This window comes from Sorex fumeus, unplaced genomic scaffold (assembly GCF_029834395.1).
Source record: "Sorex fumeus unplaced genomic scaffold, SorFum_2.1 ptg000105l, whole genome shotgun sequence".
NCBI classification, from domain to species: domain Eukaryota; kingdom Metazoa; phylum Chordata; class Mammalia; order Eulipotyphla; family Soricidae; genus Sorex; species Sorex fumeus.
The window spans coordinates 795656-813549 of NW_026606162.1; the positions used below are offsets into that span (position 1 = coordinate 795656).

General features: G+C 43.3%; 1 protein-coding gene and 1 pseudogene across 4 annotated transcripts in view; both read left to right on the plus strand.

Moving 5' to 3' along the window:
• Positions 1 to 3909: 3909 nt before the first annotated feature.
• On the plus strand, positions 3910 to 16265 carry LOC130042590 (RAD52 motif-containing protein 1-like; annotated as a pseudogene).
• Positions 16266 to 17642: 1377 nt separating this feature from the next.
• The window catches only part of LOC130042584 (leucine-rich repeat-containing protein 37A-like), a 46123-nt gene continuing 45871 nt past the window's right edge, over positions 17643 to 17894 (plus strand). For all 4 annotated transcript variants that reach the window (XM_056134745.1, XM_056134746.1, XM_056134747.1 and 1 more), the window contains exon 1: positions 17643 to 17844. In XM_056134745.1, the coding sequence (XP_055990720.1) occupies positions 17717 to 17844 (128 nt within the window). In that variant the 5' untranslated portion in view covers positions 17643 to 17716. The remainder of the gene's footprint in view (positions 17845 to 17894) is intronic.

The following is a 17894-nucleotide window of genomic DNA, read 5'->3' on the forward strand; positions in this document are numbered from 1 at the left end:
GTGCAGGCGAGATACTCTCGGTAGCTTGCCGGGCTCTCCGAGAGGGGCGGAGGAATCGAACTCGGGTCGGCCATGTTGGCTGCGTGCAAGGCAAACGCCCTACCGCTGTGCTATCGCTCCAGCCCCAATAATTTAAAATGATTTTTAGGGGCTGGAGAGATAGCACAGCGGGTAGGGCGTTTGCCTTGCATGCGGCCGACCCAGGTTCGATTCCCAGCATCCCATATGGTCCGCTGAGCACCACCAGGAGTAACTCCTGAGTGCAGAGCCAGGAGTAACCCCTGTGCATCGCCGGGTGTGACCCAAAGAGCAAAAAAAAAAAAAAATGATTTTTAGTCATTAGTTACAGACATTCAGTATTCCAACACCAATCCCACCACCATTACCCCTTCTCACCACCATTATTTCCAATTTTCCCAACTACCACTTGAACATGCCCCCATAGCAGACCCACTATCATTTATCTTACATTGCTTCTTATAAATAATTTGCTAAAAGGATGATCAAAAGATGTTTCCTTAGAAGAAACATTGTGAATTTTTTTTTATTTTTTTATTTTTTTTGCTTTTTGGGTCACATACAGTGATGCACAGGGATTACTGCTGGATTTCCACTCAGGAATTACTCCTGGCTGTGCTCAGGGGACCATATGGGATGCTGGGAATCTAACCCGGGTCGTCCATGTGCAAGGCAAACACCCTACCTGCTGTGCTATCGCTCCAGCCCCAGTAGTGAAGATTCTTCTATCTCAGCATGGAACCTTTCAACCCTTGTGTAAGAGATTACTAAGACATTACAGGTAAAGCCTTCTGTATATAGATTTTGTCAATTGAAATTGGTTGCCTTTCATATTACATACCATCCAGTCTGGTGTGCTACTTCTGGCTTAACAGTGTTACAGAGTTAGAGATGTTGCGTAGCCAGAATTGCATCCACACACTCCAGGGTGTCCAAAAGTTTTGACGGAGTAACAGATGGAGTGAAATTCTTAACTGGTGGCTTTGGGGCATAGGCCTGACTGCTGGGATTCCAGAAGCACAGAGGGTAGTCTGTGCCCAATCTCAGAAAGCTGATTGTGGAATGTGGAGGTTTTTGGCTGCTGGCACGCTGTTTGGGTGGACGTGGGGGTTCACCCGTCCCTCTCTGGGTTGCTCCTGGATGACTCAGCCTTGTGCAGGATCCGAGAGAAATTCTTGATCTCTTTCAAGATTTATTTCTAAGTTTGTTATTCTAATTTAATCTGGATCATGGCCTGTGAGAGAGCTCACATGGTGCTGGAGGTGTTCCTGCCGGGCTTCCAGAAGAACAGGGATACATGGAGGGAGGGAACCCTCCCTGGCCTCATGAAAGCTGGAGATTTCAATCACAAAACCTGCATGCTGGAGCTTTTCAAAATTAATTTCTGGATGAGATTTGTCCAGATAGTGGAGTCCGGCCAGGAGCAAACTGATGATTGTGAAACATCCAAAAATTTTTAAAAAGAATTATCAGGAGGGGATGAGTGAAAATGACCATGAAAAAGAGCTGTGGAGAGACAGTTTTTGTGGATGGAAGTTGCAGAGTTGGGCTGTAGAGGGTGGAGAGGTAAGTGGAAAGTGAGGGAGGGGTCCATTAGCACAGACCTCTCTAGAAGGCTGACTGTGAATCCATGTTATATTCTTTGATCTAAATTAAAATAGGTGGATAAAGAAGATACATTTGAGTACTAAACAGAATTATGGGTAACTTGGAGAACTCAGTGGCTTCACGGCTTGTGGAGAAGTTAATTGAAAATATAACTGATCTGGTTAATGTGGGAGAAGCATGTTAAAATGAAATACTTTGACATACTTACTTGAAATTCCTTTGGACTCCCAGGTATGTGGGATCTAGCACTTCGTGGCTATCTAAATTACTGTTAAGGAAAATGTATACAGGTCTTAGGCCAAAATTACATAAGTAATATTGGATAAACCTTGAATGTGAATGGGGTTCTGGCTCCAAATTTTAGCTTTTCCCTCTGTTTTCTGGTATATTTTACTACTCTAAATGAAATTGAGTTCATCTTTACAAGAGTTACGTTTTCATGTAACTTCCACGCAGATCAGGATATGGAATGGTACTCGCATTCTAGAAACCTGTTCCCTATTGTTTTCTCTCCGTCATTAACCACTTACACCAACAACCACATTCTGGTTTTGGTTTAGCTTGATTTCATTTTATGAATTTATTTTATGGACAAAAGTAGTCCATGTATTTGAAAGACGATCTACCAACAATATTGAATGCAGTGAGAGCCTAAAGGAGATCATTGGATTATAAAACAAGGACTATTTCTTATTACTTCTTTCTTACAGGATTGCTGACTACTGAATTAAGTAGGAGGCAAAGAAATGAGGACAAGGTGCATATATAAATGTATTACTTACCCTTTAGGGCTGGAGTGACAGCACAGTGGGTAAGGCGTTTGCCTTGCATGTGGCCAACATGGCGACCTGGGTTCGATTCCTCCGCCTGAGAGTATCTCGCCCCCAGGGTAAAGTCTGGCAAGCTACCTGTGATGTATTTAATATGCCAAAAACAGTAACAACAATTCTCCCAATTTGTTGTGAGACGTTACTGGTGCCCGCTCGAGCAAATCGATAAACAACGGGAGGACGGTGCTACAGTGCTACTTTCCCTTGACCAGCTTAGTTTCTTGGGAAGTGTGTAACAGTGGGACATGTACTGGCAGGTAGATTTTTGAAGAAAAAAACAGTTCAACTTTTAAGACCCCCTTTTTGGGGGGGCACGGGGGAATTGGGGAGTGGAGTGGCTTCCTAAGTGGTGTTCAGTGCTAATGGCCTGGAATGAATTTTTTTAGGGATAGGCCTGCCAGGTGTTGCTCCAGGGCCCCCTTGCCCTTGGGGATTTCCTCCTGTTGATTCTTGGCTGTTTGAGCAGCAGTGACAGTGCTTGGGACCCCTGAATAATAATCTGGCAGTGTGCGAGGGGTCAGATTGTGTTGGGGATGATGCCCAGGTCATGCTCATATTATGTATGTGCCCTAACCCAAACATATAAGATGTAATTGTTTCTTTTGTGGAAGAGTCCTCCCTTTGTTTAGGTGGCCCAGGCCTCACTGCGAGTGATTCTCAGCCCAATGGTAGGTGGTTTAATTTGAGGGCCAATGTATGTGGTCTGATTTTTCCAGTGGTGCTCAGGTGCTCCCAAGGCCACATCTGGCAGTACTTTTGAAGGCCTTCTGCACTATCTTTCTTGATCCCAGAATTATCTGTTTTTTTTTAATCTACTGTTTAATAAGTGACAAAAAATTAAGACTTTTTTCCCCCCTAGGGGCCAGAGAAATAGTACAGCGAGATAAGTAAGTCACTTGATTTGCCTGTAACCAGTTTAGTTTGATCCCCAACACCACCTGGTCCCCCGAGCATTACTGAATTGGCTCTGAAGGTCTCTGAGCACAACTGGGGTACTCTAGATAATCCTTGGTACTGCAGTGCTTGAAGAACATTGCATTCTCAGACCCAGGCATTGAACTACTGACCACAGGACTGGCAGGAAGGGGCCCTTAGTCCCCTAATAGCACTTCGGAACCCTCCCCCACACCCACTTTTTTAAAACATGTTAGTCAATGTCAATCTATATATGTATAACTTGTATACATGGAATATATTGCTATTTTTGTTTAGTTCAAGATTATCAGGATAATTTTTGTTGTTCTTAGGAGTTACGGAACAGCATCAGTGAATCTTAATATCAAGACAGGAGGAAGAGTTCATGGAACTACAGGTAAAATTTGTATTTGCCAGTGCATCAGTAGGAAAGTAATGACTATAGCTGAAGAACGTACAGACTATAGTAGCTGTCACAGGTGATCTGAAGAGTGCTTCAGTTCAATTCAAGAGAGTCGTTTAAACTTGTGTCTCAAGGATGGGGAAACTTTTCTCTGTGAAAGGCTTTGTAAAAGAATACGTGTTTGTAGAATTTGTGGGTCACGAGGTTTCTTTTCCTCTTTTGATTTTAACTTGTTTGTACAACCCTGTAAGACCTGTTATAGTTCACAGCATATAAAAAGGGATTTAATACCTGGAAGTACAGGAATTTATTTGAATGAGCTAACAAGTTCCTAATCCATACACTTTATCTTAGAGTTTCTTCCCTAAAGTTTAAACTTACTGTTATTGATAACATGCTTATTCTTATAGTATGCCCGACTTTAATGTTCTCATTGAAGCCTTTGTTATATTGAGAGCTATCACTAGTAAAATGGTGTTTTCTGTTTTTCTCTCAGTATCTTGCTCATGCCATTCTTTCTCTATTTTGTATTTATTAAAAAAGGAACAGAAATCAAAGGGGTAGAGCTTGATGCACCTAGAAGTATTAATGGAGTTCCACTCTTGGAGGTAGATTTGGATTCTTTTGAAGATAAACCATGGTGTAAACCTGGTAAGATGATAAATGACTCCATACCCCTCCCTGGGACCAGCCTCAGTGACCCTCAAGGTCCTGGGGCACTCAGTGTGTGTGATGCTCAGTCTTCTGGGATGAACATTGTGGTACCCGGGAGTGTACATATGGATTCTTTGAGCACTCAAGGTGCTTATAAACTGGTTATAGTGATAGGCACATGAAACAAATCAATAATTAGTATTGCTCTGCTTTTATTTGTGTTTGAATAGTTTTTCTTTTATGTTTTGCAATGCTCAAGGCTTTCTTCTGACTCTGCACTCAGGGATCACTTCTAGTAGGCTTGGGGGCACCACATGGGGTACTGGGGGTCATACCCAGATTGGCCACATGCAATGCAAAAATGCCTTGCCCATTGGACTATCTCTCCACCCTTGCATTTGAATTTTTATTAATAAGTTCATATAGTACATATTGGCTGAAAGTTAAAATTGTCATTTAAGAACTAATGATATAAGAAGTCCACAGTAATGTATTTAGTGAAGTTAGAATACAGGTATTTTGTATTTTATAAAGAATCTCTTATGCAGATGATCTTGATCACTTGGTCACTTGATATCCCGTTATTCATTGATTCGCTCGAGCGGGCGCCAGCAATGTCTCCATTCATCCCTATCGCGTGCTATTGTAGCCCAATGGCATCTGCTCATTCTAGGAACACGAAGAGCCTCAAATCGATCATTCAGGGTCTTGATAAAGAAGTCTGATCATCTCATAAGTGGACGGACACATGATCTTTTGATGTCCCGTGGAATCCAGTCCGTAATGGCTCTAGTCCAGCAGTCATCTCCAAATTTCATTACGTGTCCAACCCATCTGATTTTCGACGCCTTGGCAAATGAGACAGCATCCCTGATTCTTGACCGTTGAAGAAGGTGGAAACTTCGGATTCTTTTCTCTCATTTGAGTGAAGCATGATACTCAAGCATAGCTCTTTGGATTCCTCTTTGGGAGACTCGAATAGCGTTCTCATCATGTTTGTGTAGGGCCCAGGTCTCTGAGGCATATGATAATGCAGGAAGAACAGTGGAATCGAAGAGATGTGCCCGGAGCCAGAGGTTCTTTGTCCTCTTAGCTATTTCTTCAACATTCTTGAAGGCGTTCCAAGCCACTCTCTTTCTCCTGCGCAAGTCAGGTGCCAGGTCATTCGTCATGTTGACTTGTCGACCTAGGTACACATAACTGTTGCATTCGGAGATGTTCATCCCATTGAGCGTGAATGGAACGTCAGGAACGAGACCATTTCTCGAGAAATGCAGGTGATCGTTGCTTATAAAATGGTATAACAAAAAATAAACGAAACTATAGTCTCTTCTAGCAAGGCTAATAATTTGGAGAGAGGAGTGCTGTAGATGAGGTCTTGCTTTGGTGGCAGGTCTATCTTACCTATCTTTCAGGTTATAGTTACAGGCAAGAGCTTCTAGATAGAATCACTGAAGCAATTTACTTCTTTTGCTTATCTACAATCTTGCAGATCTTACAGCTTATAGTTTCACTTGCCACCAGAAGTCAGGGACATGCTCAGATTAATCAGAGATTTTGGAAATAATGCAGAAAAGTACCACGGCTTGAGAATAATAAGTATTAGTGCTTCCTATGAACTTAATGCCTAAACTGTTTAAAGGACCAAAGAAATAGGCCAGGAGTTAATGGGCTGACCTTGCTTGCTGCCAACCTGGTTCTATCCCCAGCCGCACATGATTCCCCCAACCACCACCTGGAGTGATCTCGGAGCACAGAGCTAGGAGTAACTGATTACTGCTGAGTATGGCTCTGAAACTACAGCAACCAGCAAAGTTTGTTTGATTTGCTCTTCACGGCCACTTTATGAAACTTGTACTGAGAAGTCTTGGGTGGGCTGAATTAGATCTCTGTGGGAAGTCGTTCCTAATCTCGGGTATCTCTCTTATGTCTTTAGGTTCGTCTCAGCAGACATAAAGCAGTTCGACATTCTACACTTGCCCTAAACAGCTCCCAGTGCCAGGAACTGGCAAACTAATATTTTGGTTTCAATGGATGGTCTAAAAGGATTGTCAAGGTAGGAAGCGGGGAGAGAGTTCAAGTGCGGAACTTGTGCCCACCATGTTCAAGGCCCTGGGTTTTGTCCTGAGTATTGCACGACTCCCAGCTGTGTGGGGTGTTACCCCAGCGGGCTCAGAGAACCTACAGACCTGATAGATGAGAGTCGTCTAAGTGAAAGTGTTTGATCACCGGTCACACCCCAGAATCAATAAGGTCTCAGTGAGTTGACGGTGGTGTCCATATTCTACAAGTCTTGTGTGCTCTGTATGTTCATGGCTGGGAAGTTTTGTTTAATGTTGAAGTCACAGGTTACTTCAACGGTTGGCAAGGATTGCTGGAGTTTCGTTTTGATTTCTAATTAAACTTTTTTTTCCAGAAATATGTTTTTGTTTTTTAGAATTTTATAGTGAAATACCATGAGGTACAGTTGTACATTTACAAATTTTTGTGCTTGGGTTTCAGTTATACAATTATCGAATACCTATCCCTCCCACCCCCCCCCCCCCCCCATCCTCCCCATCCCACCCTGCCTCTGTGGCAGGGCATTTCCCTTAGTTCACTCTCTCCTTTTGGGTGCTGTGGTTTGCGAAAGAGGCATTGAGTGGCATCTAATTAAACATTTTAAAATCTACATTGAGATGTTCAGAAGGACCTTCAATCTGAACTCTTAACAGCTTCAGGATCTTTCTGAACTTGAAGAAAGGGAAAATGAAGATATTGTGGTACCACTTCAGAAGCAAAGCGTGAAGATCTTCTGTGCTTTAGAGGTGGTTTTGTCGTCCTTTGGCAAGAGCCCTGGAGTTGGCAGAGCCGAGGAGACTTTGGATAAACTGGAAGGTCTCTGTGGGGACTGGAATGGGGGTGTGGGTAAGAATTCATTCTCTCTCTCCCTCTCTCTCTCTGTCTCTCTCTCTCTCTCTTTCTCTCTCTCTCTCTCATCATATTTTCAGATACATCACAAACTGCCCTCTCCTTGCTAAGTAAGCTGCTAAAGCCATGGGCCGATGCTTTTAATAATACTTGTTTAAATCTTAGGTAGTAACCAAGAGAACCTTTTCTTTTTGGTGGGGGGAAGGACCTGGGGACCCTTCACAATTTTAGAGCTGTCTGCTTACCAAGAACCTTAGGGGTATAGGGATGGGAATAGTGTTTCTCCTATTTGGGGGTAACAGTCTTCTTTGTTCCAAAGTAATTTTTCAAATACAGATCATGTGTAATTGTCTGTTATCCCAGCGAAATCTTCATTTTGACAATGAAATACCCAAATAAAAATGTTTTTCCCCCCAGAATCTGTGGCATTTAGGCTTAGGGTATTAAATTAAAGGCAGCACTGTTAGTGAAAGAACTGGAACAGACTCTGGTAGGTGAATCTTAGGGAGAGACCAGCTCATCCTTTCCACTACCAAATCTTCCTCAAGCTCCTGAAGTTGATAGGTGATAGGGCAGATGTTTGAATGGGTTGTCACACCCCGTGGGGGGTAGGGGCGTGCCATCTGCCCGAGGTTATCTAGTCACCATCACCAAAGCCGCCTGCACTTCCCCATGGCCGGAACCAAGGGGAGGCTGACCAGATTGGTTTTTAATCTGAGAAGTGCACTCATCCCCTGGGAATGGGCTCAGCGCCCATCGGGATATATTAGCTCTAGAATTACCAGTTATCCAATTCCGTTATTCCTAGCTGTGGTATCCAGGTGACTCGGGTCTGCTTTGAACACTATAATATTTTTTTTTTTTTGCTCTTTGGGTCACACCCAGTGAAGCACAGGGGTTACTGCTGGTTCTGCACTCAGGAATTACTCCTGGCGGTGCTCAGGGGATCATAAGGGATGCTGGGAATCGAACCTGGGTCAGCCGCCTGCAAGGCAAATGCCCTATCCGCTGTGCTATTGCTCAAGCCCAGAACACTATAATTTTTGCAAAGTAATCGACTCCATGCCAGGCTGTTTTCCTCGAGGCACTCCAGAGAGGGGCAGGTGAGAGTCCTTCCTGTCCCACTACCCAACTGCCGCCACGCTCCAGGCCAGGGCGCTTTCACATTAGAAGACACTTCCTACCCATTTTCCATAATTGCCACACCATATTTGATGGAGTTCAGACAGTAGGCAACAAGTCATAGAGAGAAATATATAAATATTTGCCTCTTGGAGAGCCCATCAAGCTACTGAGAGTATCCTACCCACACGGGCAGAGGTTGGGGACTCCCTGTGACATATTCGATATTCTGAAAACACTAATACCAACAAGTCTCATTCCCCTTATCCTGAAAGTGCTCCAATCATTGGAAGAAGCTGCTAAAATCTCATCACTGGAAGGAATAGAGACGTTACTGGCACCCACTCGAGTAAATTGATAAACAATGGGATGACAGTGATACAGTGATTATTATAAAGTAACTTATTATTATAAGGTAAAAGGTAAAGGCCCTCCCATTGATCGTTGATTTGCTCGAGCGGGCCCAGTAACGTCTCCATTGGAGACTTTGTTGTTACTGTGTCTGGCATATCGAATACTCTCGGTAGCTTGCCGGGCTCTCCGAGAGGGGCGGAGGAATCGAACTCGGGTCGGCCATGTTGGCCGCTTGTAAGGCGAACGCCCTACCTCTGTGCTAAAATCAAAATATTTGATTACATTTAATATTCAAACGCCAATCCCACCACCAGTACACCTTCCTACCACCATATTTTGTATGTTTCCATCTCGAACCTGAACCCCTGCCCCAAAGCAGAACCGAAAGAATTTATTTTGTATTGTGTTCTGAATCAACTACTGAAAATACTCCAAAAAAGTTTCCTTAGAGGAAAGTATGTGAAGATTGTTCTATTTCCCCCAGGGACCATTAAGCCCTTCAATAAGAGGTTACTGACATGTTGTTAAAGGTTGAGCCTTGTTTGTTTGTGTGTGTGTTTGTGTGTGTATATATACACTCCTATATATACACACATCTGTAAAAATATATGTCCCTGTATGACTGGTAGCCTTCTACTTTAAATCCCATCAAATGTTTAGTGATACTCTTGGATTATTAGTGGTGTGAGGTATGTCAAGTTCCTAGTGTATAGTAGAGGAGTCCATAGGTGTCTAGCTTCAATTTGCCCATTTGAAATACATAATCAGTATGAGATTTGTGCCATGGTCTTGACTAATTCCCTTCGAGTTTACCTGTTTACGAATGTCCAGAATAGATCAGACAGCAAAAATGTATGGTAATAGCCCTGACAGAATATACCTACCAGAGAACCTTTGAGACATAGCCTTGCGTGGTACCTTCCCTTACTCATTAAGATCGTGATGTAGTTCTCTTTTTTATTTTTTTATTTTTGTTTTTATTTTTATAACCTTTTTATCTTCTCGGTTACTCCCAGCGATGTTCAGGGGTTACTCCTTGTTCTACACTCAGAAATTACTTCTGGCAGTGCTGGGAGGTCCACATGAGATGCGGGGGTTCGAACCCAGGTCAGCTGCATGCAAGGCAAACGCCCTACCTGCTGTACTAGAGCTCCAGCCCCAGTTCCCCTTTCAGAGGTCATAAAAATCAATTCTAGAGGTTGGCATAGTAAATCCATTTGTTTTGGTTGGATTTAGGATCATTATCATTCCTTACGAAAAGGAAGACCACTCAGAAGTTTGCTATTCAAAAGACTGTGCCAGATGCATTTCAGAAACTGCTCATTGTGGTTTAGGTAAGACTTTTGTAGGTTGTCTTGAAGTCCTGCAGTTTTCTTACTTGAAGAGCAAATAAATTGATTTTGAGAAATAATGGAAATATAAGTACTTCCTATTCCTCTATTTTCTAGATGCTTTACAGAGTAGTCACAAATTTGTTCTTTGTGAAATCTGTGAAAAATAATTACAGCAAATATTACCCCCAATGTATAAACGTAGAATAGTTTAGACTGTAGAGAGAGTATTTGATCCAATTCTTCTTTCTCAATTGTTTGTCAATAAAGCAGAAGAGAATAGTGGTTCTAAACTTCAGAATCCTCTGTTTAAGTACTAGTTCTGTCCATTTTTTTCTTTTCTTTTCTTGGTTTTTGGGCCACACCTGCTGACGCTTAGGGCTTACTCCTAGCTATGTGCTCAGGTACCACTTCTAGCAGGACTCGGGAAACCACATGGGGTGCCAGGGACTGAACCTGCGTTGTATGCATGCAGGGCAAATGTTCTACCCATAGTAATAGAACTCTGGCCCCTCTACTTTTTAAAATGCAGCTGTAGGTCTCTAAACATATATGTGAAGGTATTTCTAAGCCGCAATTTTCTTTTCTTTTCTTTTTTCTTTGCTTTCTTGGGCCATACACAGTGATGCTCAGGGGTTAGTCCTGGCTCTGCACTCAGGAATTATCCCTGGCGGTGCTCAGGGGACCATATGGGATGCTGGGAATCGAACCCAGGTCAGCCATGTGCAAGGCAAACGCCCTCCCTGCCTCATTAAGCTGCAATTTTCTGAAAAAATATACTTTTAGTTTTGCTTACCTTATATTGTAAAAGTAAATAACACTTACCTAGAACTGCACTCATTTGTGGAATATAAAGTAACAGAATTGGAGACTAACACCCAAGGATAGTAGAGATCGGGACCAGGAGGATTGCTCCACAGCTCGAAAGCAGGCCTCGCATGCTGGGGGAAAAGGCAGCTCAGATAGAGAAGGGACCACCAAGTAAAGGATGCTTGGAGGGCCCATTCGGGATGAGAGATGTGTGCTGCAGGTAGACAACAGACTGAACATGATGGCCACTTAATGCCTATATTGCAAGCCACAACATCCAAAGGAAGAGAGAGATTGAAAGGGAATAGGGAGATTTAAAGGGAATAGGCCTGCCATGAGGCGTTGGGGGGGATGGGGGAGTCGTGGGAGGGATACTGGGAACATTGGTGGTGGAGAATGGGCACTGGTGGAGGGATGGGAACTCAATAATTGTATGACTGAAATGTAAGCACAAAAGTTTGTAACTCTGTAACTGTACCTCACAGTGATTCATTGAAAAAGAAGAAGAAACATACTGAGTAATAAAAATAAATATTTGTAAAGACTTACCTAGAATTCAGTAAAGGACGAAATATTCTAATTATTGGTACTGTTTTCTACTGAAGAGGAAACTTAACTGGAATGAGTTCAGGGTTGGTTTTCAGCACTGACATATTGAGTGGTTGTGATTCTATGTAGCAACCAAGTATGTGTTGTGCACCTTCACAATGATTCTGCTGGGGCCAGGAAGAAAGCTGAGAGCCTGGTGCACATGCTATGCATGTGGAAGGCCAGGGTTGGATTCCTGGCACAACATGAGCGTCCAGGAGCAGCCCCCAAGTACTTCGGTCAGGAGAAGACTTAACACTGCTGGGTGTGGCCCCCAACAAAAACAAATAGTGGTCATACTATTTAAGATTTTTAAATGTTCTCCTCTTATGGAATTTTCTAGTGCTATGGATATTTCCGGCTGTGCCCAAAGGAAAGTGAATAATCCGTAGAGAGTCCACAAACAGAATTGCTTTCCTTGCTTTATAGCCCTGCAGTCTTAGAGAAAGGAATTTTCAGTTGTCAGAGACCTTATTTATTACACGAGTAGCTCCTGGGTTGACTTCAGCCTTGCAGTCTGGGCAATTTTCTAGCAAAAGTGACTTCTGTGGTCAACTGGTAAAATTTCTATCAACTATAATAACTTTTGAGAACCAGTGGGGGTTTTGAAGATGGTACCAGAGCCTTGCATATCCCTGGCATGGCATATGGTCCCCTCTAGTACCATCAGGGAGCACAGAGCCAGGAACAGTCCCTGAGTACCAGAGGGTAGGATCTGCAAACCCCAAATAAAAAGAAATGAAAGAAGCAGTGGGTTGGAGAGATAGCTCAACAGGCTGAGCACATTCTTGGCATGCAGGAAGCAGGTTTCAGTTCCAGCTCAGCACAGCATTGCCAGGAATGACTCCAAGTACTAAGTGGGTATAATCCCTGAGCACCTTTGAGAATGGCCTCAAAACAGAGAGGCAAAAGGAACCAAACTTAATGTCTGCATTGACAAGGAAAATGCTCTTATTTTATGCGTTAGAAATAAAATTATTGGATGTATAAAGGAAATACACACCCACTATCACTGTGTACTACCTTCATAGAGAGAACATTTTAGCCAATAAGTTTGAATTGATCCTTGTTAACTTTATTTCAGAAAGTGGTAACGTAGCCGTGGAATATCGGCCTTTTGAGGAGCTCACTGATGCCAGAACCGAAGAGCTTCATGATTTAGTTCAAGTACATGAAAGAAAAACTCAAGGATGACATATACACAATGGTAGCAATTCAAAATAATGAGCAGATTTTAGAAGTGTTTAGCATGTGTAGGCAATTCTACCATCCCCAGAAAAATATGAAACTCTCAAGCTTTAGTTCAGAGAATTTCTGAAGTTTCCCTGAAGTCCTAGCCATTGGTTCTAAAGCCTTCTTTGAAATTTGGAGAGTTCTGAGTGCCCTCTGAGTTCTGTCAGAGAAATACCTTTTTGAACTCCTCTTAAACAGGATCTAGGGATTTGGGACCTTAAGTACGATTATGTTACAGCATTTGAAAAGTTACATTTTTTTTCAAGTATGATGTCATATCTAGAGCTCAGCATCTCATATATATCTTGTATGAAATATTTATATGAAATATGAAATATCTTTCTGTTAAGCCGATTGGTTAGGTTTGGTTTTTTTGGTGTTCCTTGAACAGGTCTCGGTAAAATTTATTCTGCCATTTCCAAAGCCTCCTGTTTTCATCTTGCTCTCTATAAGGCATGAATATATTGGTTTCTCATCACCCTGCTGGTGTTTGCATGTAGTGTTTGCTGATTTTTCTCTTTTTTTGATGGTTACCTTGTTCTTAAGAACCAAGAGATAAATTGATTATTTTTAAGATTTGCGGAGCAGAATGAAAACATGAATAATACTTTTAAGTTCCACAAACCATAAAAACTTGGGTTTGTTTCCTGTTCCCATTGATTTTGTTTTTTCCTACCATGATCCTTGTAATGAAATGGAGTGTGCCTTTTCTTGTTAAAAAAGAAAAGCTCATTTGAGTATGTTTTGTGTAATTTCTGAGTTGATAAATTGGACCTTCTTCAAAAAAGATCCTTAAAGTCAATGTCTTGCTATATCTGAAGAAGAAATATAAACTCTGTTTTCAAATTATTATGGGTGATAAATCCAAGACAGGCCCTTTTATAAATCAGATGTAAAATTTTAAAATGAGGTTTATAAAAATGGGCCACATTATAAACTTTTCCTGTTTTGGATCTCAGTGACAATATTTTGCACTTAAATACCTCTTATCTGAATTTTACAGGTTAAAAGGTAAGTAGCAGGAAGATAGTGTTTGGGAAGCATTCAGAAGTAAGCTTTTCTCTCCATTGTTCTGCATTTCTGGATTTTGATGCAATGCAGTATGAATTGTTTGCTTTCTTCAAGCTACATCCCTGCTCGACTACAGAATGGTGCTAACGAGTTAAATGAATGAATCAACTTGAAGGCTGATATGTGGATCCACAGTTCTGATTGGAATGTGGTTTAAACAGAAATTGTGTTGTTTTGTTCACACATTATTTACTTCTGCTTACCATTAGGTCTGCCACTAAAATCCATGGCTTAGATTTGAGTTCGTTGGTTTGATCTGAAGATGTATTGGTATGAAACTTTGTAGGTGCTAACCTCAGTTCTAGTAGTTTGTCTGGAGGAGCCCTTCCACCTCCATGGATGTAGTTCCCTTACTTTGGAAGTATAAAATTTGATATAAGCTGGTTTCCTAAGCCTGGGACTGGGGGAATGGCATTGCTGGTTCAGCACCTGGGAAGGATCTGACTCAGCATCAAAAACAAGGTTGGAGAAAGAGAGTACAGGGCGGAAGGTGCTGCTAAGGTGCTTGCCTTGCATACAACCGATCCTGATTTGATTCCTGGCACCACACATATACCCCCTAGCGCTCCCAACAGTGATTCCTGAGCACTGATGTATATAACCAGAACCTTCCCCCTATAGTAAATAATAAGCATCAAAAACCCAATTTGAGTGGCATTTCTGACCTTTCGCTTTGAGTTTTTCCATCCAAACAAATGATCTTATCCTGTTAGTCCCTAAAATTCTGTTCCTGGGCTGGAGCGATAGCACAGCGGTAAGGCGTTTGCCTTGCATGCAGCCAACATGGCAACCCGAGTTCGATTCCTCCGCCCCTCTCGGAGAGCCCGGCAAGCTACCGAGAGTATCTCGCCCGCACGGCAGAGCCTGGCAAGCTACCCATGACGTATTCAATATGCCAAACACAGTAACAACAAAAGTCTCCAATGGAGACGTTACTGGGCCCGCTCGAGCAAATCGATGAACAACAGGAGGACAGTGATCAGTGATCAGTGATGAAATATTTTATGAAAGAACCTTTCTGTTCAACAATTGCATAGTATTCCAAATTAGGAATTAACTTGTTAATTTCCAGGAGAACATATGAATACACTATGTGTGTATTCTAGGGATGCTGGGGGGTGGCAAAATGTGTTTAATATCATTGGGAACAAATTTGGAGTTGGATATATGTAATTAACATGGCTCAAAGTCAGAAAATTTATTTCCAAAGTTAGGGAGTTAGGGGAAGATAAAAAGAGAAAAGGTGATTCTGTTCCTCTTGTTGAAAATCTGTTTTTTTCCTTTGTAAAATAAATTTTATTTGTGGGTAAGGTAGCGGGATTCACACTTGGTGGCGCTCAGGAATTACCCAGCCTGGCTCGTTGTTATAATCACTTGTGGAAGTGCTCGAGGGACCAGGTGATGGTAGGGATCAAATTCAAACCTTTCTTGTGCAAAGCATGCGCTCAATCTTTTGAACTATTGATCTAGTCCTGCAAAGAAATTTTTTAAATAGTTTAAATCAAACCCACCAAGAAAACTTCCAACACCTACAATTGGGTCTTAAAAGACTTAGCTTAGGAGCCTGAGACATAGTTCATCAGGCTGGAGCATGGACTGTGATGAGGGAGACCTGGGTTTGATACCTGCCACTGCATGGCCTCCTGAGCACTGTCAGGTACAGCGTCAAACACCTCCAGGTGTGGCCCCCAAAGAGACAACAATGTCCACCTTACTAAGAAAGGTGAGAAGACATTTCGTACTAATGCCAAAGAATTCAGAAAACGAACATCCATCCCTAAATGAGGCTACTCTTGGAACCAACTCCATTCGGGGCTCTCTACTCAACTAGAGAGTGGGAAGAAGCCCCTTCTCATGGAATTTATATTCTGGAAGTGTGAGATAATAAGAACTGATATGGATGAGAAGAAGGACTGTGAAGAAAGTAAAATGGGTACTAGTTACAGTATTGCAAGAGAGCCTTGTCACTTTCTGACGTGAACATCTTAAGTGTTCCCTCCGAGTGCTAGAAGGGCAGCCCTCTAGAAAGGAGCTTGCTCCTTTTTCTCCGTGAATTTATGTTGAGTTCCATGCAAGAAAGGGGGATTTCCCCAGGCCGGTGTAAAGGAGCGCATATGGCTGTTCATTCAGTTTAAGAACGGTCTTCCAGAATCAACTGTTTCTGGCCCCAGAGCCCTGCTTCAGAAAATGTTGTGTCCCTGATTCCGTGCTATCCCCTCTCTAGGAGAGTGATAAATAATCAGAGAGACTAAGAGCTTAAAGGAAATGACAACATTTGTGAACCCCCACCCACCCGAAGTAGTGCTCCTTTTGCAGGTCAACTGCCTTTCTTGGAAGCAGGATGGCCAAGGGGAGGAAGAATGTCTCTTGGATTTCAGTAGTGAGGAGGAAGCACCAAGACCACCACAGCTGGATTAGTGCTGTTGAATTCACCAGTGTTCCCTGTCTGGGGACAAGCTGTTCCTCCCCTACCCTCGGGGCTCCGCCCAGTCCCAGTCCTGTTGGGTGGCAAGAGTGGGAGGGGAGGCAAGGGGGGTGGGGTAGAGGACCTGATTGGATGTGTTTGGTGCCTTGGGGGAAGAAGGAAAGCCTGGGTCTTGCTGGCTTTAGATCCAATAAAGGTTGCTTAAAGGCTCATAAAGGTGCTGAGGGGGTGGGGCCCCCGGTTGTCAAGGGCCTGTGGTTGTCAAGGGCGTGGTTGATAAGGGCATGCAGGGGCAGTGCCCAGCTGCCTTAATCCTCAGGCTCAGGAAGACTACACTTCCTTAGCCATGAATGTGGGATTAAACATATTTATAATTCTTTACCTCTCCACCCATCTGCAGGGCGCTCCTCTCCGGGGGAGAGTCCTACCCCCAGTCCCCCTGGCCCCCAGCCCCCCAGGGCTCCCCAATCCCTGGCTTTCATCTTCCCCTGATCCTGCCGCTGAATCACCCCCTACCCTTCAGCCCCGGATTTCAAAACTCCCCGCCTTCCTTTTGGATCAAATTGGCGGGCACCATGTTGCTGAAATTGTTCCAACTCGCAGGAAATCTAGGAGACCTCGTCGTCGACCACAACCAATGCAGGAGGATTACTTCGATTCCAGTATGGATACCTTTTATCCTGAGGGGAGTCAACCTTTGGTGGGAGATTCAGAGAAACATCCACAGATTCGTCACGAGACTGGATCCTTTTCACCCCAGCCTCAGCATCCAGAAACCTTTGAAGAGCTAGAACAGCTTCCCTTTAAGGCCCTGGAAGCTGAACTTTCAGCAAGCACACAACAGAGCCCAGCTGCACTTCTAGGATCTCCCGAGGAATCAAAACCTGTGGTAGTTTCAGACTCAGATTTGCTGTCAAGTACCCCTGAAAAGGGTGATACTGCTTCAGTCCTGCCAGAAACCCTAGTTCAGCCTACATTGGCTTCCGAGGAGAGAGGATCTTCAGTGCCTCAGGAGGTGGAAGCTCAGCCTTTAGAGTCAGGTCAGAGTTTGAAGAAAGTTGAGCCCGTATCATCTTTGGTCCATGAGGTGTCAACGTGGCCTCGAGAGCCATGGCCTCGAGAGCTTGTAGGTAAACCATCAGACCATCCTGAATATGTGTCATCACCAAGTAAGAATGAGGCTCAACCCTTCAATGTTCCAAGTGCGAGGGAAACACTTGCAGACATGACAATTGACATGTTTGCAGAGGTCAGTAATGAGCGTCAGCCTTCTCCCAAGCAGCAGGAGGTCTCAGCTCAGACTCCAAATGAAGCAACTCCACAACCAGAAACATCGACAACATATCATTCTTCTCTGACACACTCTTCTGCCCTTCCTGCTGTACGACATGCTTCAGAAAAGGCACACGTAGATTTCCCTGAGCAACTGGAACAGAATGTCTCCATGACCTTTAACATATGTGAGCTCTGTACCTGCACAGATAAGACCCTCTCCTGCTCCGGTCTCAGTCCAGAGAAGAGGCTCCATAGAGTGCCTGTGCCAGGGCCCAACACCAACACCTTCACCGTCCTGTAAGAATCCCCTTTCCTCTGTTCTCTGCATTCTGCCTATTGACATAGCA